At 38.8% G+C, this 23,951-nt stretch overlaps 1 protein-coding gene across 1 annotated transcript in view; it reads right to left on the bottom strand.

The window, feature by feature from the left end:
- Positions 1 to 23,951, bottom strand: part of Btaf1 (B-TFIID TATA-box binding protein associated factor 1) — an 87,158-nt gene that overhangs the window by 3,615 nt on the left and 59,592 nt on the right. Inside the window, exons 20-35 of the mRNA XM_021151415.2 lie at positions 21,644 to 22,070; positions 20,347 to 20,537; positions 19,525 to 19,678; positions 19,054 to 19,163; positions 17,229 to 17,430; positions 15,321 to 15,469; positions 13,490 to 13,642; positions 13,201 to 13,322; positions 12,938 to 13,105; positions 11,299 to 11,376; positions 10,492 to 10,621; positions 8,102 to 8,243; positions 7,888 to 8,018; positions 5,871 to 5,996; positions 4,547 to 4,699; positions 3,527 to 3,738 (exon numbers count right to left, since the gene is read on the bottom strand). Coding sequence (XP_021007074.1) covers positions 3,527 to 3,738; positions 4,547 to 4,699; positions 5,871 to 5,996; positions 7,888 to 8,018; positions 8,102 to 8,243; positions 10,492 to 10,621; positions 11,299 to 11,376; positions 12,938 to 13,105; positions 13,201 to 13,322; positions 13,490 to 13,642; positions 15,321 to 15,469; positions 17,229 to 17,430; positions 19,054 to 19,163; positions 19,525 to 19,678; positions 20,347 to 20,537; positions 21,644 to 22,070 — 2,648 coding nt within the window. The remainder of the gene's footprint in view (positions 1 to 3,526; positions 3,739 to 4,546; positions 4,700 to 5,870; positions 5,997 to 7,887; positions 8,019 to 8,101; positions 8,244 to 10,491; positions 10,622 to 11,298; positions 11,377 to 12,937; positions 13,106 to 13,200; positions 13,323 to 13,489; positions 13,643 to 15,320; positions 15,470 to 17,228; positions 17,431 to 19,053; positions 19,164 to 19,524; positions 19,679 to 20,346; positions 20,538 to 21,643; positions 22,071 to 23,951) is intronic.

The raw sequence follows: 23,951 nt of genomic DNA, 5'->3' as shown, positions 1-23,951 counted from the left end.
CTGATATAAAACTTGCCAGCACAGCCATGGTATGGATGTTTGTTGTTATCCACTGAGATGAGAATGTCCTTTGAATACAAACATACCGTGATGGTTAAACTCTGTCAACTTGATAAGACTTGGAATAACCAGAAAATGAATCTGCTTTGTCTGTGAAGAGATTTCTGGATTATAGAGTGGGAATACCTGTCCTAAATATCATCCCATAGGGAGATTTCCTGGACTAAATGAGAAGGGGAAAAAGAAAAATAAAAAACATCCAGCACATGCCCCTGCCCCTGTCCTCGTCACCGTCTGTTCCTGACAGCAACAAAACGAGAGCCACAAATTCAGATTAGGATATACCTTAACAACTACTATAACGAAGAAATTAAAAGGAATGGATATATTTCTAGACAATCTACTGGAATATTTCACAATTAAAAGAGCCCAGGTCCAGCCGGATTCACTGAATTCTCTGCGTCACTCAGGGAGGAGCAACAGCAGCGTGCATCAAGCCAATTCACAGCACAAAGCAAACACTTCAGCCTTTCTAACAGCTGGTGTTACTGATAGCAAAACAGTTAATAACAAAAAATTATATTCCCTATGATGAACATAAGATACACAAATTATCAATAAAATACTTGCAAGTCAAATTAAGGAACACTGGAAAGATGGTAGTCGAGTTGGCTTAACGTAAGAGTGGATGTAAATCATTACATAATGGACTCAGAGAGAGATGGCCAACAATTACTTAAGTAGCTGCAGAGGCTGGACAAAATCCTCAGTCCCTTCAAGATAAACTCAGAGAAAAACTAGGGATAAAAGGAACATATCTTGATGTAATAAAGGCTGTATATGACAGACTTACTCAGACCACTTTTTCTAAAACCTGGAATAGAAACGGGTCCAAGTTCTTCACTGTAGTCAATATGGTGCAAGAGGAAGGAGAGCCAGAGGCTTTGGTTGGTTGGTTTTTAGTACATGACTGAGTTTTATCTTGACCTTAGGCTGGAAGACGACTTGGTGGTTAAAGTGCTTAGTGTGGACCTGGATTTAAGCCCTCAGTACCCACACCAAAAATAGGTGAATCCTGGGGCTGGCTGACCAGGAAAGTCTAGCCTCAATGGTGAGCTCTAGGTTCAATGAGAGACTGAACACACACACACACACACACACACACACACGATTCCATCATAAAACTCTTAGATCTCACAAACTTTTAAGCAAAGAAAAAATTAAAAATCTACATTCAAAATCAGTAGCATTCCTACAAATCAGTAACAGACACGCGGAGAAAGCAGAAAGACAGTCTTAGAAGACCTTATGAAGATTAAAGGAAGGACTCTACAAAGAAAGTTATTTATTTGTTGTTTGTATATGGGAGCAGTGTCTCTTTATGTAACCCTGGCTTTCTTGGAACTTGATATGTAGCTAGGCTGGTGTTGAACTCATAGAGATATATTTGCTTCTGCCTTCCAGGTGCCAAGATTAAAGATATATGCCACCATGCCCAGCTAGTAATGAAAGACTTAAATGCTTGAAAAGGAAACTGAAAGACACTTGAAAATGATAAGCCCTCTATGACTAAATTTAGAAAATTGTGAAAAGAGCTGTACTACAAAAAGCAACCTACAAATTCAATGTACACATCCCAACCCTTACCAATCACTGAAGAGTGTACAGGCAGCACTGACAGGACTCAGTGGGGCAAAAATAAATACTAAATAAGGGTAAAAAGTAGGATGGAGCGAAATGGGGAGGTATGAATATGATAAGAATATAAAACAATATTTCAACAAGCTGGGCATGGTGGCACATGTCTTTAATCCCAGCACTCAGAAGCCAGAGGCAGGTAAGACTCTTGAGTTTGAGGCCAGAGTGAGTTCCAGACCAGCCAAGGCTACATAGTCAAACCTGGTTTCAAACAACAAAACTACTTCAATAACTTCACAAAAAATGGGGCAGGAATAGGAATAGGATTATTCCTATGAAGTACAGAAGTCCTGGAGTAAGCAGTGCCATCCTGAGCAAAGGCAACACTGAGAGTTGTCACCAGGCTGGTTTCTAAGCCACCGGAAACAGCAGATTTCAAGGACACAGACACTGAAAATAATGCAGCATAACAAAGAACCCAATTATCCACGCATGTAGCAGCCTCAATCTCAACAAAATGCCCGAGACCTAAAGTGGAGTAGACAGTCCTTCCTCACTGATGGTGCTGGGAAACCTGATCTCCACACCTGGTCCCTGTCATCCTGGATAAAAAGAACAATTCTAAATGATCAGAGACTTTAATAAGAACTGAAATTTCCCAAGTATAAGAGGCAAAATTAAGGAAACCAATTTGGGATATGGACAAGGTCAAGGGCTTCCTAAGAAGGAATCCAATCACTCAAGGCATAATGTCTCAAGACATAATGTCAGGAACTAAGAAACAGTATTACATGTGATTCAAAAATCAAAACCAAAAGACCCCTTGTATGTCAGAGGCCACAATCACATGAAGAAACAGCTTACAGAATGGGGGAGGAAGAGTCTTTGCTGAGCTTAGAGGATTAATATGTAGAATACACAACGAACACAAACCAAACACCAACCCAATCAATTAAATGGGCCACTAAATACATGGAAGAGAACAAAACAAAGCCATTTAACATTACTGTCTATCAGGGAAATCAAAATTAAACTTCAGATTCTCAGAGCAGTCATTAAGACAAACAACAAGGGCTGGTGAGATGGCTCAGCAGGTAAGAGCACCCGACTGCTCTTCCGAAGGTCCTGAGTTCAAATCCCAGCAACCACATGGTGGCTTACAACCATCCACAATGAGATCTGACTCCCTCTTCTGTGTGTCAGAAGTCAGCTACAGTGTACTTACATATAATAATAAATAAATAGATCTTTAAAAAAAAAAAAGACAAACAACAAGAGCTGGGGAGATGGCTTAGTGGGTAAAGCACTTACACAGAGTACTGGAGTTCAGATATCCACAACCTACCTGAGTGCCACACGGCCGTGGCAACCTGCCTTTAATTTCAAGTCATGAAAGGTGGAAACAAATGCCTGCAGTAATTTAGCTATAAAGACTAGCCTTACTGATAGCTCTGAGTCTGAGGAGACCCTGCCTAAAAGAACACATTAGAAGAGAATCTGAAGTTTGAAACTGAACCTGGGAATCTCTATTCTCAGAATGCGGATTTCATCAGTGTATTTCAAGCAGACTTAGCATTTTGCTTCCAGATAAGCTGGTTTACTGCTTGGTGTCAGCAGAGAAACAGTAGCTAGGACAGAGGTTTTAGCTAAGCTGCCCATTTACTTGCTTCCAGTCTGACCACTAACGTTATGCCTTCCTAATACAACCACTAGCATCCTCACAGTACTTCTGTAGTTCTGGAATAAAGGAAGTTTACTGGGACTGGATCACCCAGTAACACACCTGCAGGTATTTACCCAAAGGAAACACGACTGGAGGCAAACGCCTTCATGAGTAATAACCAATAGACTAAGCTGACATGGCAGCTGAGCAGAGGGAGCTACTTACCGGGAAACAATGGAATGCCGCTGTCCAGGAGGAATGCTGCCATCTAGTCTCAAGTAAGTGACAGAGGGCAGGTGAGGTTTGAGCAGATCATGTTCTACTATATCAAGCATGCTTTTAAGCTGACAGAAGATCAGTATTCTGTGCTGGGCCACAACAGATTCTGTCCCACTCTCTGTAGAACTGCCATTTCCCAAACCACAGTCCAACAGCAACTTAGGGAAGAAAGCATTACACTGTCAGTCAACAAAAGCAGACACATCTTTGCTACCACACATGCTAGCTACTGCAAGGATTTCTATAGAAAAAGTATTTCTAGCTATGGATTTGTACCCTATATCAGTTCATTAGTACTTGGGGCTAAAACTGACCACCCAGCTTGCTTCCCCCTTCCGTTAATGTTAATTCAAGGGAGTGACACAGATGTCTCAAACAAAAGCTATGTATGAAGTTACTTCTTTAAATAAGGGATCATGTATAGTGATGCATATCTTTAATCTCAATTCTGAGAGAAGCAGGCAGATTGGTCAGCTTGAGGCCAACCTGAGCCGCACAGTAAATTACAAGCCAGCCAGGGCTACATAGTGAAACCCCGCCTCAAAAAATAAATAAATATATAAATAAATAAAGTTTAATTGATTAATGAACTAATTAATTAATTAAAAAGGCCATTCAAAAGCACACCACTGACTCCCTTTAGCTGAAACAGCTGAGGTAAGAGGGGAGTCGTAGAAAGCAGGTTTAGCATTATAAGGGGCAGATGGTCAGTGAGTGCTCAGGAGGCAATGGCTCTGGGTTACAAAGTACTCAGTGACTATGACTGTCACTGCTGTACAAGACTGTGACGTAATGTCAGAACTGCACAGTTAAAGTGGTACGCCATTTTTTTAAAAGCTATAAAAAATTGTAAGCCAAATTTAGAACTACAGTAAATGGTAAACACATCAATAATCTTTGGGAAAAGCAACGTGTTCTAGTATTATATGTTAGGAACATTATTTTATCATTAAAAGACATACGTACTTGTTTCAAGGCTGAGAGCTTAGGCGCATGTTGAATATCATGAAGAGAAGAATTCTGAACGGCCAGTTTTTCAGTAGTGCTCTTGAATTCTGGATGCTGAGGGGTTAAGACCAGTGCTGGATGGTTGCAGAGCTTACGTAAATATTGTAATGCCTTTAAAGGGGAAAACAGCTGTGTAAGTGTGCTTTCATAACTCAAGTGTCTGTAATTTTGTATCCTTTCCTCCCCAGTCCATGTATCTAGAAAATTCCTACTCAGTGTTCAAGACCCAGTTCAGAGCAAGATGGCTCAGCCCATAAACCATTTGCCAGAAGCATGGGGCCCAGAGCTCAGATCCCTAGAACCTACATTAAAGGGAAAAAGAAATTTGAGTGAACACAGGGAATGCCTGTAATTCCAGTGCATGGTGGAAGGACAGTAGGGAGTCCCTAACCAGTGAAGCCTGAACAGCAAGCTTTGAGGCTCAACAGGATTCCCTCATTATGCAATGTGGGGAGCCATCTAGAAGATACTAGCCGGGTGGCAAACACCTTTAATCCCAGCCAGCACTTGAGAGGCAGGGGCAAGCAGATATCTGAATTTGAGGCCAGCCTGGTCTACAAAGTAAGACTTCCAAGGTCTTCCAAGACAGCCAAGGGCTACACAGAGAAACTCCGTCTTGACAAACAAAAAAGAAAAAGGGGAAGCCGGGCGTGGTGGCGCACGCCTTTAATCCCAGCACTCGGGAGGCAGAGGCAGGCGGATTTCTGAGTTCGAGGCCAGCCTGGTCTACAAAGTGAGTTCCAGGACAGCCAGGGCTATACAGAGAAACCCTGTCTCGAAAAACCCAAAAAAAAAAAAAAAAAAAAAGCTACTGTCCAATACAGATGAGCCCATACAGATGTGCACCCACACTGCACTGCACTTACTTCATTACTTTCTGAAAAGTAAGAGCCTTCATTCTAAAGCCCTCTTTTCATTTAACACAAATGTGCGTTACATTCTGTAAGGTAGATATTAAAAGCATTTCCCCATTGCTAATATTAACACTAGCTGGGTGTGGCAGCACATGCTTGTAATGTCAGCACTCTAGAGGCAAACGCAGGGGATTCGGGGACAGAGGCTCGTGTACCATTTGCACGGTGACTGTGCAGCTAGCCTGAGCTTTACAAGGCTGCCTCTCTCACAGACACACAAAACCAGGAAAGAGTAAATGGGTACTTTGATAGTTTTCATATTATTTTCAGTGTTGAAAAAAGAGGAATATGCACTTTAGTCTTCTCTATAAAAACAGCCCCCATTAAAGAACATTCTTTAATTCTTAAAAGTAGTCTATAACCTCTACCTGGAATACATGACCTGTAGCTTTAAGTTTTGGTTTTTCAGTTTCTTCTGAAAGCACAGCTGAAGACACGGTCTCATCAACATCACACTTGGCACGCGACTTAGCAAAATCTTCATAAAGCTGAACCTGTAAAATTATCCCAGAGAAACAGTTAATATACATCTAGGAAAAGGGGTGTGTGTGTGTGTATGTGTGTGTGTGTGTGTGCACACTCACATGAACAGTAAACTGAACCAGCCTTTATAAATAAAGAAAACTAAGACACCACTACCTCATTATTGATATTAGAGATAATTCACTCCATCTGTATATAAGTTCCTTTAAAATTACATTTACAGAAAAAAATGAAAAATTAATTTTCAGCTGCAAAGTATTATACACACAAACCCTAAATTTTTCCTCCATTTAGGAAAATAAATTATCAACAAAAGGGAGTCAGATCCATTACAAGTAAATGAGAAAAATCTATTTTTAACACAAGTCTATTTAAAAAAAGACCAAAAACCTATCAGTCCCTTCTGAGACTAGATTTTAAAAGAATGTTACTGCTAATTTAAAGCATTACCTTGTACTAACATAATACAAAAGGAAAAAAAAAAATCTATCAAGGATGGAAGAACAAAACTCAGAATACAAATCCATAAATGTTACCCAAAGGCAAAATGTCATTTCCCTCTGGAGTTCTCTTCCTCCAGAATATTTCAATGTGGCTTTTGCCTATACTATATCACAGACTATTATCACCACACCACCCCCAAAGGGCAAAAAGTATCCCATTTCTCATAAGACATTCCTTTCAAGAAGTTCTTTTCTTTTTCCTTCTGAGACAGGCTCTCTCTGTGTAGCTCTGGCTGTCCTGGAACTCACTCTAAACCAGATGTTAAAGGACAGAAGCAGAGCTCCCCGCCCGCCCAGAAATCTAAGGTGAATACATCAGTCCTGGCTAGCGGGTGCTACACTAACATGTACCAGAAGAGGATCAGGTTAGACTGGGGATAATTCTAGGAGTCTTTGATGTGTTTGACCTTGCCAAACCAAACAATACTGAGACAGAATATATAAACTAACCACGAGAAATGAAATGTCTAACAGAAATGGTTTCTATGAAGAGAGTACAAGGAAAGCCCACAATAAAACTCTTCTAACAGTCTCTGCGAATAAAGTCAGAAATGGGTTAAAATGTATTTGGAACACTGATAGAAAACAAATAATATTTCAAGTACAATAACATCCCAAAGATCAAGATTTTATACTTAACTCAATAGTGTTATTAGGCAAGTTGCTTACTTTTTCTCACTTTTGCAGTATTTTCAAAAACAGGGAGTATGTAACATCTATGACACTCTCATAAGGATGACACAACACTACTCACAAGCAGATTTTGGCCTTAATAAAGGCTTTTGTTAATATTGGCATCCTCTCTGCTCCTTTTTGCTTCTTGTAGTTTCAGTTACCAGTGGTTTGAAAATACAAAATAAAAATTCTAAAGATAAATGACTTATATCAAGTCCTACATTATCCCAAAATACTCTGCCAAGGATGCAAATCACCCTGTTGTAAGCACACTCATGGTACCGACGGCGCCTGCCCATCAGTCAGGCAGTCTCAATTCCAATATGGATCAACTATCGCCTCCTCTATGACCTGTGGTTAAGTAAGTCTTATTTCACTCAAAAACAGCCCAAGAGAAGTCATAGTGCTTTTTCTTTAAGTGAAATATCTTAATGAGTAGGGGGAGGGGCCTTACTTGGTAGTCTAGGGCTTGATTCCAAAGGATTACGCCCTTACACTTGGAGGGGGAAGAGCATTGGTCTCTACTTTAATCTACAGAACACAGATCACGCTCTTTAAAGAAAGTGCGCTGTCCCTTTGCAGGGAAAGGCTCTAGACTCCACTAGAGTGAGATGTAGCTCATGTCTATACTTAAACTGGAGAACTGAATTCTCGATGGGCATCTGATAAAAGGCTGTCCTGCTAATAGTATTCTATCAACAACTACAATGACCACACTCTTCACCTGGAGAGGGCTGAGAGTACAGTAATAGTCTTGAATAATTTTAGGTGGAAGATCCTGCAAAACATCTTCTTTCATTCTTCTGAGAAGGAACGGCAGGACTTGGCGGTGCAGAGCATCCATTGCCAGGACACCTGTCAGCAAGGAGAACACAGCTTTGAGTGCCTGTGACGCACCATCCTCCTGACCATGAGGACTCAGTGTACTTCTTCCTTACCTGCTTCTTGTTCTCGACTGGAGCTTCGTGCATCCCTACTCGCTAATATAGGTTTGCCATATCGAGCAGCAAACTGGCGTTCAGTACCCAAAAATCCAGGCATAAGGAAATCAAATAATGACCACAACTCCAAAACATTGTTCTGAACAGAAAAAGAATCATCAATTATCTTTTCTTCATTTGGCAAGTACCATTTCCTAGTAGATCTGGATCCAGAACCCTCAGCAGCGCAGGCTCTGGCTCAGCACACTCAGCTGCTCTCTAACATGAACACCCTTCTTATCCCACTAAAGCTCTGCAGAGCAGAAACCCCCGGACCACTTCAAAACTAAAGTGGAGGAAGAGAAAAGAGATGGCTTTTTAACTGGACAAATCCTCAAACCTTCTGATGTCTCAATCAAGTACAAGTAGTTAAGTAAGGCATGCACCTTTAATCCCAGCACTTGGGAGGCAGAGGCAGGTGGATCTCTGTAAATTCAAGGTCTACCTGGTTAACATAGAGAACTCCAGGACATCCAGGGATACATAGAGAAACTCTGTCTCGAATAATAATAATAATAGATAATTATAGAAATTAAATCTAAGTCTCTCCGATCCCCTTTTAGTGCACTTTAAAAAAGACACATACCAAAACCAACTTTGTGCTAGGGGTTTAACTCAGAATTTAACACTTGCTTGAAATTGTTGCAGCCCTGGGTTTGATCCCTAACAAAACAACACACATTCTTATACACAAACACACACACACACACACACAGCCCACAGAACTTCTAGTAAGTTTAGAAAAATCTGTAAAAGACAACTTCTCTTTAATGATTATTAAAATATGCAGTGCTTACTAAACTAACTGTGACTGTAAGCCTCAGAACTCCCTTTTCTTACTGTTTATTTTTATTGAGACAGAGTTGTTTACAGCCCTGGCTGTTGTGGAACTACCTGTGTAGATCAGGCTGGCCTCAAACTTACAAAGTCCTGCCTGCCCCGTCTTGAGTGCTGGGGTCAAAGGGTTGTGCCACCATGTACATGTGGCACTCTCCTGTATCTCAGCATGTGGGAAGCCGAGGTAGGTGAAATGAATTTGAGAGCAGTTATACTACTAACTACTACACAGAAAAATCCTGCCTTGAAAAAAAAATCATTTTTAGAGCTAGAAAATATGGTTCCACTAATTGGAGAATAAGGTAATCTTCCTACCAAAGGCGGCTATCCAGGCAAATTATGAACATTTGCTAAAAATTTCAAACCTCTACTGTGTGATATTCATTTCTAAGATGGTTCTATTTTCACTGCTAAGTCAGATTTCTAGATAACTACAGAAGTAGAATGGTCAGGGTAGGATCAAATCTGTTTTAAACATCAAACAAGTGTTAATTTAATAACCTAAAAATTAGAATGTAAGTATGACCTTTAATAAAACTTGACCTATTTAAGAGGCAAGCAGAAGGTGGGCGTGGTGGCGCATGCCTTTTAATCCCAGCACTCGGGAGGCAGAGGCAAGCGGATTTCTGAGTTCGAGGCCAGCCTGGTCTACAAAGTGAGTTCCAGGACAGCCAGGGCTACACAGAGAAACCCTGTCTCAAACCCCCCCCCCCAAAAAAAAAGAGGCAAGCAGACCTGTGAGCTTGATCTATAGCTTGATCTGTACTGAGTTCTGGGCTAGTCTCAACTATATAATGGCAAAGGAGATGGGACACCTTGAAAGGAGTTAAGAAAGAGTTGCTGCTCTTACAGAGGACCCAGATTCAGTTCCCAACATAGTGACAACAATTTATAACTCCAGTACTATGGAATGTGACACTCTCTGCTGGTCTCTGTATTCTCCTTATACACAGTATACAGGCAAAACACCCATACTCAGAAAATTAAAAATATATAAATCTAAATAATCTAATAATCTGATTAATTATGGCCAGGTAGTGGTGATGCACACTTTTAATCCCAACACTTGGGAGGCATAGGCAGGTGGATCTCTGTGAGTTTGAGGCCAGCATTATCTACAGAGCTAGTTCTAGGACAACCAGGGCTACATAAAGAGAACCCGTCTTGAAAACCAAGAAGAAGAAAAAAAGATTACTTATGAAAGGCCAGGTATGATCATGTGTATCTGTAATCCCAGCATTCAGGAAGCAGAGGCAGGAGGATTGCAATGAATTTAAAACCAGCTAGGATTTCAGACCAGCTAGTGCTACATAGTAAGACCCTGTCTCAAAACAAAAACAGACAAAACCAAACCTGCAGGCTCCTGCCACATACAAAAGGAGCCTTTACAAAACAATTTAGCTACTTTTGTCATCTTTATAACTAAAAGACTCTGTAATTTACTACTAAATGCTATGCCACCTGGCAAGTTTATTATTTGTTTTAAAATAGGAAGAACTGTAAATAATTACCTGGATTGGTGTTCCAGAAAGAATAATCCTATAATTAGCAGTCAGCTGCTTTACTGCTTTGGACAACTTGGTTTTTCCATTTTTTATGACGTGGCCTTCATCAAGAATACAGTAGTTAAATTTAATATTTCTAAGGAAAAATAAATAAATAACTGTTATCCATCTTTTCCCACATATCAGACATTATAGGAACAATCATAGAAGCCGAAATAGTAAGTATTCTCAACTTCATATCAATTTTTCTTTTTCTTTTTTTCTTGCTAGAAGTATTTCATGGAAATAGAGAATACATGAAGAAAAAGCTACAATTCTTTTTTTTTAATGTATTTTTTTAAGATTTATTTACTTATTTATTTATTATATGTAAGTACACTGTAGTCTTCAGACACACCAGAAGAGGGCATCAGATCTCATTATGGGTGGTTGTGAGCCACCATGTGGTTGCTGGAACTTCAGACCTTCGGAAGAGCAGCCGGGTGCTCTTACCCACTGAGCCATCTCACCAGCCCCAAAGGTACAATTCTGATGTGAATGAATGTATGAATTCTATAAGGTATATTATAAACACAGCCACAATCCAGAGCAAAACATCATGTTCCACCAGCCTAAAAAATCTCTTTTGTGCTTTCTCCCAACCAAGTTTTAAAAATCAAAATAGCATGCATCCACTCTAAAAAGTGACAGTTTGGCTGACATTTTCATACATGTATGTCAAGTATATTGTTCATACTCAGTACCCACATTATCCTATCATATCCTCCCTACCTATCAATACTAAGTTTTTGTAAAGTACATTTGAAGTCTTACCTAAAAAAGTCTATGTCATTCCTCACAACATCATATGAGGCTACTATCAGATTGTGCCTTTTTACTTGATGTTGCAACCTTTAAAGAAAATAAGGAAGGAAAACAGGAATTATTAATTTCTTAATGCGATTTTATTTTGCTTTTTTTTTTTTTTGATTTGGTTTGATTTTTTTCAGACAAGGTTTCTCTGTGTAGCCCTGGCTGTCCTGGAACTCACTTTGTAGACCAGGCTGGCCTTGAACTCAGAGATCAGCCTGCGTCGGCTTCCCAAGCTGGGATTAAAGGCTGAGGTGTGAGCCACCACTCTTCTTAATACAATTTCAATGGTGTAAGTGCAGCTGCTATTATAGTGTAAATCTGTAAAGTGTTCCAATCGGGCTACTGAGCACTGTGTTTACTCTGTAAACAAGAATGCTACCACATACTTTATGATGTAGATCTGATATGTGACTCAGAAAAAAAAGATGAGCACCTAACTCAAAACTTAGTAAGAGCTTTGTCAGTACCTCTTCTTTTGGGGCACATTCATTCCTTTACCATTCAGGCTAAATGGGTCTTATAGATCCTAGATCCCCATAACAAATAAAAAGAGAAAGATGAAGCAGCAGAACCAGGTTGACCTATTCACAAGATTATGTCCTCTGAACACGATTAAACAGCCAGTCTATCATGTCCAGGACTGAGCTCTCTGATGACAGAGTAAAGAACTACTTAGTATGGTCCTGGAGCTAGGAGAATATGGTCATTTACCACCAACTCTAGAATAAAGTAAAGATCAACTCAACATTTGGGAAAGAAAAACAAGAAAGAGTCCTCCTGTTGCTTCTAAAGCAATAACCCACCCTTAAAATTCTCAAGGGAGTGAGCTGATTCCCTGTTAGGTAGCTAACAAGCAGAATTCCTATCATGTGCAGATACGTGAATACTAATTGACACTACAGGAATTTTGAGTGCAAATATTTCAAGTGCTTACAATCAAATCCTCCCTCTGTCCACTTAACAAACTCAAGTGAGCTTCACTCAGGCCCTATGCTGATCTCCAAACAATGGATTTTAGCGTAGTAATTTTCAACCTTCCTGATGCTGTAACCCTGTAATACAGTTCCTAAAGTTGTGGTGACTTCAACCATAAAGTTTTTTCATTGCTACTTCATAACTGTAATTTTGCTACTATTATAAATGATAATGTACATATCTGATATTCAACTACAAAGAGATCATGACCCACAGGTTGAGAACCAGTGCCTGTGGGGGTGATCCTGAGTACACACTGTGGCCATAACTGTAGTATATCTACACCAGGCAGTATGAACCAAAAGTACATATAAAGACGACAAAGGAGAAGAAAAGGAAACTAAGAAAATATGTAAAGAATGGAATCAAAGAAAAAAAAGAGGTGCTGTGGCCCCAAGGTCCTCCAGATCCCCCAGGGTGGACAGGGCTGCTGCTCGTTTCGCAGAACACGGGTGGGAGGGTGGTTCAAGTCCTTCATTCTGGTGAGCTTCACTGTCACCTTCTCACCATTTCTTAAGCTAGGTCTCTATGGGTCTAATTATAGAGCTAACTACAGTTCAACTTTCATACATTCTATGTTTCCAAGAGACTTAAACTATGAACCGTTTTGTTGCACGGCTCTTACCTTATCCTTTCAGTGGGAGGGCCAGTATAATGCAACGGATTGAGATATTCTCTGGAACAAAATTTACCTACTTCATCTACCCAATGACCTGTTAATGTTGGTGGACAAACCACCAAGGAAGGAAGTGGCATACATTCTGCCAATTTCGATCTTGCATATTCCTGGGCCCTTTACAAAAGAAAAAAAAAAAAAAAAACAAGTAAGCAATCTGTTTACATTGATCAGGATTTAGAACCTTTATTTTAACATTTTGTTTTTATTACCTCTGACAATGATCTCCTGCTAGGATGCAGATGGACTGTAATGTTTTTCCTAAGCCCATGTCATCACACAGAATTCCATGAAGCTTATACTTATTGAGAAAGGCCAACCAGTTCACACCATCCTAGAAAGTTGGGTAGAGAAAGGAAATCTTTGTAAATGTAAGCAGAGCATAAGAATTTTTTTCTTGTAAAACATATTTGTATGAACCTAGATAAATTAAAATAGGACACTAAATCTAAGACTTTACCGAGTCAAACAGAAAAAGTGATTTCACATTTATAAGCTCACCTGCTGATATTTCCTGAGTTCAGCATTGATTGGTACTGGGATCTTGTAATTTTCTAACTTCTTCCCATCTAACAATTGCTCTAAAAAGTGTCGCTCTTTTGCTTTCAACTGGATTAATTCTTCTGACATGTTTGGAGGGTCTGGAATGCCTGCCTAAAATAGGTTTTAACATGTATTAGAATTAGACTTGAGAGTAATGAATGCATAGCTCATTTGCTAAGTGCTTGACGAACATGCAAAAAGCCCTGAGTTCAATGCCAGCATTGCATAAAACTACACCGGTGTAATCACAGCGTTCAGAGGTTCACCTCTCTCAAGAAGTATTAACTAATGCTTGTTCTATGTGTGGGGGTGGGGTAAGGGAAGAGAAGTTTGTCTGAAAGGCCTGGATTTCACTACACAGTCCATGCCAGTTACTAAAATTTTCCATCCTGAAATGTTACCAAAATAATTGCAGTTTTACAAAGGCAAACATACACGCAGAAAAACATTAATTAAAAATAGTATGAAGACTTGATGGTAAATAAATCTAAAGATTTTAAAAGATATTAAAAGAGTTTGAAGAATTACAAAGAAAACAGGGCTTTAATTTGCAACAAATGTTAATAAAGAAACAGAGATATGAACCTACTTTACATTCTATGTTATTAATATCAGCTTCACAGTGTTCTGAAGTCTTCAGATATTGAATCTCAAAATATGGTATATGAAAGTTCTAATAATACCCCAACCAAATTTTCTGTTTTATAACAAAGAAGGAATTGTGCATTGTATTCATTTTGTTAACACCTGTACAATTTAGTGCAAAACTGCTTGAGCCCGAGAAAGAGTCTAAGCAAGAGCACCAAAAGTCCTAGTGACATCTATAACTTGCCGGGCTGGGCTGTGGTGAAAATGGGAAGAGCTATAAAATCTCATCCTCGAGCATGAGACAAATGTGAAATAAATAAATATGTATGTATATATATAACTTCTGACCTTTTCAAAATATAATATATTGGAGGAGGGTACCTGTTAACTGTTTGCTAAACTAGCCTCTTTTTCTTCCCTTAAATAATTTAAACACATCAGCATTCCATTCAATTCTTTGCCATACTGTGATGCTCATAGACATGCCTGGCCATATCCAGCCTCAGGTTTCAATATTGATTTGACAGATTGTGTGTATTTATGCCTGCACAAAGGCCAAAGGAAGATAGCAGGTGTCCTGCTCTGTCTAACATCATCATTCCTTCAGTCTCTACCGAACCTGAACCAGAGCCAGAATGACAGCCAGCCCAGTGATCCTCAGGTCCCTGTCCCTTAGTGACAGGCAGTGACCGGCCACATCTAGTTTGTTATGTGAGTGGTGGGAACTCAGGTCCTCACCCTTGTGCAGCAAGTGCTCTCCGCCACTTAGTCATCTCCTTGGCCAGCCTTACTCTTGAGATAGCTATTTCTAAGCTAAGGGGTGGAGGGAATTGGTAGAACACTACCTACCATGTACAAGGCTTATGTTCAATCCCCAGGACCATAAAAAAATTAAATCCAAAATATTTACAATTATTAACTTTGGATCATCATAAAATTATTATTATGTTAAAGCAAATTTTACCCATGGAGACCTAAAAACTACACTAACAAATGAGGGTTGTGCTTGTGGCTGGGACACACCACAGAACATCAGCCTGAGGTCTCATGATGGGACTGGACCCAAGTTCAATCCTCTGACCTCCATCACAGGCACAAACAGCCCTGTCATACACACAAAATAAATCTTTAAAAATAAAAAGTTACTACTCTGAGGTTATAGAAAACACTAAACTCATAAACACCAATCTCTCCCACTTACCTCAAGTGGCATCAGTCTAATCAGTGTTGCAAAGCACTGCGTAGCCATGAATCTCACACTGTCTGTCTGATCACTCATCCTTCCCAATACAGGAACAACTAAAAGGACAATATATGGAACAATACCGACATCCAATTGCTCCATAACACCTGAGTAAGTCATCAAGGAAATTTTAAAATAGTTCCCTGGTACACATCTTCATGTCCTAGTATACAAAGATTGCAACTTCAACATTAAAAAAGTCTTTTTCTTGACATTTTGACACATGTATATAACATATCCTGAGCACTTTATTTTCTATTCTTTTCTTTCTTTCTGTTTTAAAATTTTATTTATTGTTATATGTAAGTACTCTGTCGCTGTCTTCAGACATAACAGAAGAGGGCATCAGATCACATTACAGATGGTTGTGGGCCACCATGAGGTTGCTGGGTTTTGAATTCAGAATCTTTGGAAGAGCAGAGTCAGTGCTCTTAACCGCTGAGCCATCTCTCCAGTCCTATTTTCTATTATTTTCTGAGACAGGTTATCATAGAAGTCTAGAATGGCCTTTAACTCTTGGTCCTTCTGATCCTATTTCCAGTGCTAGGATTACATATGGACAACATCCTGCAAGGCTCAATGTAATGATTTCTGTTAACAATCCAAACATGTTGGAGCTCTTTTAGAGACAGGCACATCTCTGAGTTCAAGACCAGCCTGGTCTATACAGTGAGTTCCAGGACTACACAGTGAAACCCTGCCTTGAAAAACTAAAAGCAAAACAAAGCTGGGGATGAAGAGATGGCAAAGTAGGACCATTCCAAGGGACCTGGATTTGATACCCAGAACCCACATAAGAGCTCACAACCACCTGGAACTCAGACCCAGGGCATCTGATGTACTCTTCAAGTCTCCATGGGTACTATACATGCACATGGTACACAGACAAACTCTGTGTGTGTGTGTTTTAAAGATTTAATTTATTATATGTAAGTACACTGTAGCTGTCTTCAGACACTCCAGAAGAGGGCATCAAATTATCTTACGGATGGTTGTGAGCCACCATGTAGTTGCTGGGATTTGAACTCTGGACGCTCTTAACCACTGAGCCATCTCGCCAGCCCATGTGTGTGTGTTTTAATTTTTAAAAATTTTATTATTTTATTTTCATGCCTTGTGCCTGAAAAAGTCAGAAGGGGGAGTCAGGTTCCATGGGACAACTCAAATCTTTGTGTATCACACAAAGATTAATTCTCAATTTCCAACCAGGAGCATAAAAATCATCATGTGGATATACTAAGTCTAATCTCTGCCACTGGGACTTCTGAACCCGAAGAACCAGCCTTTTCTACTGATCTGACCTTATCCACCTTTTTGGCTTTGACCCACGGGATTCACACATTCCAAATTAAACAATGGCCACCATGTCCTTTAAAAGAACTGGTAGCACATTTCTAGATTTGCTATATTTCAGTAAAAGGCAGACATTTATATGACCTGAAGAGAAACCAGAGCTTAATTATCTTACATATTTCATTAATTTTCTCCTGGAAAAAAAATGAACAAAGTTTGAAAACATACATTTAAGGTAAATATAGCCCACCAAGTATTTAATTAATACTAAGGAAACATTAAATAAGATAAACAGGTCAGTTACTAGTTTAAGACGATATAAAAGTACTTTTGCATGTTAAAAAGTTACCTATTTTAAGCAATTCTGTAAACTTCTTGTATGAAATTTTAATATAAAATATAAAATAAAATATAATCATAATTAAATCATATTGAAAAGTAAAATACTTCAAAATAAAATATAAAAAGTTGTCATTTGGAGTAAGCAGATTATGTGCATTTTAAAGTGAGTAAACTGAATTTTTCTTAAATAAAATAAATAAAACGGTTCAGATTTGGCAAAATAAAGGATACAGGCAAGTGCTTCAATTGCACCTTCTTGCTTGACATTGTCATCAATTGCTCCCAACCAAGGAAGTACCTTCTCCAAAAAAATATTCATTGTTTCCATGGTAGCTATTTTACTCATGACACCTATGCAACGAGCCGCCATGTGCCTCACTGCAGTGCTGGGGTACTGAAGGCACATATAAAGATGAGGCAAGTGCTGTACCAGCTAAAAATAATTGAAAAAAATTACGTTACTTACTAGGGAAAAAGTTAAAAAAGTTCAGTGTTCCTGATTTTATTCTCGGTACTTTGGTTTTTGGTAGGTATTTCTAAGTTCTGGCTTACCACAACATTATGACTGCATGTACTGGCTATTTTTGTGTCAACTTGACACAGCTGAGTTATCACAGAGAAAGGAGCTTCAGTTGAGGAAATGCCTCCATGAGATCCAACTGTAAGGCATTTTCTCAATTAGTGATCAAGGGGGAAAGGCCCCTTGTGGGTGGGACCATCCCTGGGCTGGTAGTCTTCGGTTCTATAAGAGAGTAGGCTGAGCAAGCCAGGAAAGGCAAGCCAGTAAAGAACATCCCTCCATGGCCTCTGTATCAGCTCCTGCTCCCTGACCTGTCTGAGTTCCAGTCCTGACTTCCTTTGGTGATGAACAGCAGCATGGAAGTGTAAGCCGAATAAACCCTTTCCTCCCCAACTTGCTTCTTGGTCATGATGTTTGTGCAGGAATAGAAACCCTGACTAAGACACTGCATCAGCGTTCACTGCTAAATGTCCACTGCATAATACATCAAGGCTACCAATAATAGCCAAATATTTATTCAACAGTGAAGGCCAGCCTCACACATCAGCTGAGTACAGGGGGATAAAGAGTTCTTTCTTTCTTTACTACTAATAAAAAAGGCCAAGCAGTGGTGGCACACGCCTTTAATCCCAGCACTTGGGAGGCAGAGGCAGGCAGATTTCTGAGTTCGAGACCAGCCTGGTCTACAGAGTGAGTTCCAGGACAGCCAGGGCTACACAGAGAAACCCTGTCTCAGAAAAAAACATAACTAAACAATGATGATAATAATAATAATAAAGAAGATGGGAAAGCTTTCTTTGAGAAGAGGATTTGCTGTTGTCCAGGCTGGCCTCAAACTACCATACACAAGCAGTCTTTCTACCTCGTCTTCTTAGAAACTGGGAAACAGACACAGGCTGCTACAGCTTATCAGAAATTCTTAAAAAGTAAACGTTCATAGTTTTATTCCTAACCACTATCTCCTAGATTGAATTTTATGACTCTTATTTTTATGTTATGTAATTACAGAGAAAAGATAAAACTGCAATACAATAAATGGCAAAGAGCATCTCTAATGTAGATACATAGATATTTTTTTTACTAAAACCAAATAATCTTCTACTTTTCCTCTTGCCTGTATGAAAACTCTTGTTAGACGTGTACTAGTAAAAGCCGACCCAAAACTAAAGCCATACACTAGGGTCCCCCGGCCACTGACCAGTTCCACCTTAGCAGGTGATTTCCTCCACCTCTGCTTATCCTGAAGACATGTCCTGCTGCTGAGCTCCTCCTTGTGTGGAGTTCTCCCTATTATTGATCTAAACAGCCTACACTCTTCTTTCTCCTTTGCTTCAGAACTCTCTCCACAGTGCTCCTTAAGTTTCTACTTGGGTTTTCACTCCTGCACCCAATTCACAAGTCTCACAAGGAAGAGTCTAGTTATACCACATTTTAAAAAATGCCATTAGTAGCGATATAAATTGTCTATGTCAAGTATTAAAATTATTCAACAAGACAATTTACTTTATCTGAAAAAGCACAACACATATTAATTACCAAGGGATGAAGTGCAGAGTCCATGGAAGCTGCTGCTATTTCAAACACTTGCAGGGAATTCACCAATTCTTGAGCAGGAACATCACCTCTTTCCAGGAGAGACTTTCCATCTATTCAAATAAAAGTCCTATCACTTTGTAACTAATTTTTAGAACCTAGAGTCCACAAAAATAAATTAGTACCCCCTCAGCTAATATACAAATGTCAACAGAGTTTTTTGTATTGAAAATGGTATGACTTTAAGTACTCAAATACTGCACTTAAAAGCAACTGAAGAGATTTAAAATAATAATGCATTTCAAAATTTATTTTTAAATATACAGAGAATTGGGGGGAAAGAATAACATGAAAATTATCAGCCATTTTAAAGCTTACATGCTAGTCTAGAATAAAAAGAGATAAGCAGCTTTCTTTGAAAAGGGTATGAGATACACACTAAAAACACTGAACTGATTTAAATTGAATGCTTACCAAAATTATTTAGGTCAATCATAGACTTCAATGGGCCAACCATAGCATCCCAAAGATGTGGCAACTTCACTGCCATTTCAGCACCAAAATGCTTCACTATAGTTGTTAAGGCAAATTCAGCTCCTCTCCGTTGTACCAGGTAAGGCTTCTGAGCCTAAAATCCAATTTTGAAAGAATATTTTTTTAAAAAAAGCGTAATACATTATAGTTTTAATCAAAAGTATTTTAAAGTCAACATCTAAAAATTGACAGTGCTTCTGATAATCAATAAAACAATTACTGGATATATTTATGAACACTGCAAACATTTTTCAATAATAAATTCCACACAGGCCTAAAACTTCAAACTAGATTTTTTTTTAGTCTAACACAGAAATAAAATAATAGAAAGATATGCTATTTCTAGAGACAGTCACCAGTGACATTTTTTAAATGTTCTCTGCCCCCAAAAAACAGCAGCCCCAAAGATGCAACCATGAAAAACTTACCGATGACCCATATTTTACAAACCCACATTTTTTTTAGCACCAAGAGTTTACTATGGAGCCCAGGTAAGTGCCCATGTCTTATAATCAAAAGAACAGGACTAGCCATCCCATTGTTACTATGCTCCCGGAAGTGCTATGGCTATGTCTCAGGGCAGAGGCCAAGCCTTTGCCTGCATCCTGTCCTGAATACCCTCTGCACTCTTGTACATTATCTGATCCTCCTTCCTACCTCCCTCCCAGTCTGGCCTCAAACTTGTGAGCCTACTACCTCAGTCCAAGTAGTAACTAACAACAACTTCGCTCTGAATGGGGGGAAGGGCCGGGGACTACTCACCTCATCAAGTTCCACCAGGACAGTCCCACTACTTCCTGCAGGTAGATCTGCTATCTGAGCTTTGATTGCTTTGGGGATGGGACCTCGCCTGCTGGTGATGGCAAATGCTGCTTTCTGATGCCTGTAGAGTGTAATGATCCCCCTGTGCTTGGTGACAGTGTGGTGCATTCCATCCTTTTCTGAGTTGGATCCTAGAAAGGATAAAAACATTTAATCAAAATATAGGTGAGCAAAAGCTTCCTGCCCTAAAGAGATATGATGTTATTATAAACTCAGTGAGACCTCAATTTTTATACAGGATGATGCTGTGTTAGACAATGACATGATAACCAAACTGTCTATTTGGATTAAGACTTATATTAAACACAATGAAAGTTATGGAGTAAAAATCAATGAAAAATAGCACTTGCAATGATAGCGCCCAGGAATAAACATTAAAAAATATTAAATATTTGTAATCGTGATGAATTCAGAAAACCCGCTCACCACTGCATTACTACACTTTAGTTAATATTCTACAGGAACTTTCTTCCTTCTCATTTGTTTTTAAAAGTTGTAAGTCTATTACATTTCAAATAATTTGGGCTTTCTAAAATCATAATTTAAAAATCATAGGACTTAGTTATGTGACTACACCAATGTTATTTTTATCTAAATGAAAGTTGTTTTCCATATAAATTTTCTACATAAAAATAGGAAATTTGGGACTGGCAAGATGTCTTAGAGGTTAAAAGCGCTGACTGCTCTTAACCAGAGGTCCTGAGTTCAATTCCCAGCAAACACATGGTGGCTCACAACCATCTGTACGCGATCTGATGCCCTCTTCTGGTGTGTCTGAAGAGAGTGGCAGTATACTCACTTACATAAAATAAATAAACCTTAAAAATAAAATAAAAATAGGAAATTTGTTTATTTGGTGTTATTTATCAAATAGACTACTCACATCATAACATGGCACTAAATTAATAAAACAAATTATTAATGTTTGATACAGCTAGTTTTTCTAGCCTAGTTAATAAGCCATGCAATGACTTTCAAGGTTAAGGAAGGCTGAACACAGATTTCAGGCAACTTCACTTCTTATATAGATGGCTCATTTGCATATATGAGGGCTGACTAGCAAATACACAAACTGATACAATTTTGTTATAATCAAGCTTTGTTTCATACAGAATAAGAAATGGAGAGATAGCTCTAAAAGGATCCAGATTTGTGCTTAAATTACATCTATAATCCAATGAAACTAAATTTAAATGGTCAATTCCTTCTCTATGCAAATAAAGGTTTAGACATATACCTTTGGAATTTTCCTGGCCACTTTGTGTTGGTACTGGACATGTAACACAGGGAGTGAGGTATGGGTCCACACAAAGAGAGCTACAGAGGTTCTTAATAACTTTTGAATTAGGGCATGGTGTCCTTGTTGTACACTGCTGAAGAAGCTTAGCTATGTACTGAGCAGCATAGTTCTGCACTAGCGTATTCTCTTCTTTTTTAATCGTTTCCATTAATGGTTTTATGATAGGATTTAGTTTCTCCGGAAGCTGCTGCAAGCTCACAACAGCACACGCAGCAAACGTATGTACTCTCAGCTGCAGTACTTGCCACTCCTGGTTCGTCTCAGCAACTGTCATTTGGACCTGATGCCGTTTACTATCTAACTGCTGTAACACTTGAGGATTTAAATCAAAAGTTGATGTGACTTCATTAAAAACAGTGGTTACCTAGTTAGGAAAAAACAAAACAAAACAAAACAAAAAAGAAATGAAAAATCATTAATTACAATAATCCCAGATACTCTAAAACTCCTAAATGGCAGTTTTCTGTTTCACTTGTAAAAGTCTCACAGTATCAAGTACTGCTTTAATATTTAGTAAGCTAAATAAATGTCTAAAATAGCCCAACTAAAAGTATGTAATGTTCACAGTAACATTACATACTTCTTAAGAAAAGACACAACAGTCTCTTAAGAGAAATAAAATTACCATTAAATACCATATTTCACCTAACTGGTAAAACATGAAAGCTACAAACAAATAAATTGTTAATTTGAGGAATATCAAAATTCAAACTACTTCTCTACCCCACAAACACACACAGAAGCAGCTTAGACTACAGAGTGAGTACCAGGACAGCCAAGATTATACAGAGAAATCCTTTCGTAGAAAACCAAACAAACAAATAAAGATAAAAGCCAAAAGAAACACACAAAAAAACCCACACATACACAAACCAAAGTGCAGTATTCACTGTCTAAGGCACAATAGTGCTGTAGTAAGGTACTTCACAAGCTTCATTAAAAGACTTTATTAAAATATAATTCCTGCACTACAAATTAACTCATTTGAAGTACATAATTCAGTAGTTTTCAGTATATTAAGAATTATGGCTCTCAACAATGAGAAAGATTTCATAAATCTCCCAAAAATGACTCATAGCCATTAGCAATCACTCATTTCCCTGGTCCTATTAAGCCTATTTCCCTTCTGCATACACACACATACACATACACACAGGTATGTGCACATACATACACATATATACAAGTACATACATACACACACACACAACCAGGCTTACCTGGAACTAAGAGAACCACCTGCCTCAGCCTCCCAAGTGCTGGGATTAAAGGTGTGCACCACCACCACCCAGCTACAAATAGATTTATTTTAGCTATTTCATATGAATGAAATCTCAATGTAAGTAAGTCTTTTGCTGGTTTTCTCATACAGAACAACGTTCTTTGGGTTCATCTATATCATAGCATGTAATGATACTTTCTGTCAAACAACATTTAACTTTTGAATATCATCTTCTATACATTTTATCTATATCAGTTGATTAGTATTTGGGTTCTTCCTGTCTTTTGAATATAAGTAAGTTACTATACATCAAGATTGTGTAAAGGCTTATATAGCAAAGATAGGCCAGGCAATGGTGGCACATGCCTTTATTCCCAGCATTCTGGAGGCAGAAGCTGGCAGATCTCTGAGTTTGAGGCCAGCCTAATTTACAAAGTGAGTTCCAGGACAGCCAGGCCTATATAGAGAAACCTTGCCTCAACCACCTCCCAATTAAAAGGAAAACCCAACCACAAAAATAGTCATCTTTACTGGGTAAATACAATTACTGAGAGCTTTCTTAAAATGATGTAATTTAATAATTATTGACCACAAAAGTAAACATTGAAAAGCACAACTTTTCACAGATATTTGTTCTTTGTTGTTTTCTTTAGGGGGACAGTTTCACCAAATAGCACAAGCTTGCTTCTACATCAGCCTCCTGCATCAGCCTCCTGAGTGCTGGGACTGTAGCACTTGCCACCATATCCTGCTAAGAATTTAATCTTTGGAGACCTATACATTACTGACATGGTAGACAACATGGATAAGGCTGTATTTATTATGAAAGCAAAAGTTACATGACATCTTTTTTTTTCCAACTTATTTTTTTTTAATTAGGTATTTTCCTCAATTACATTTCCAATGCTATCCAAAAAGTCCCCAATACACCCCCCCCAGTCCCCCACCCACCCACCCCCACCCCTTGGCCCTGGCATTCCCCTGTACTGGGGCATATAAAGTTGGCAAGTCCAATGGGCCTCT

This window comes from Mus caroli, chromosome 19 (assembly GCF_900094665.2).
Source record: "Mus caroli chromosome 19, CAROLI_EIJ_v1.1, whole genome shotgun sequence".
Classification (NCBI taxonomy): Eukaryota; Metazoa; Chordata; class Mammalia; order Rodentia; family Muridae; genus Mus; species Mus caroli.
Note: the sequence above shows the minus strand (reverse complement) of the source record. Positions and strands in the feature narration are given on the sequence as shown.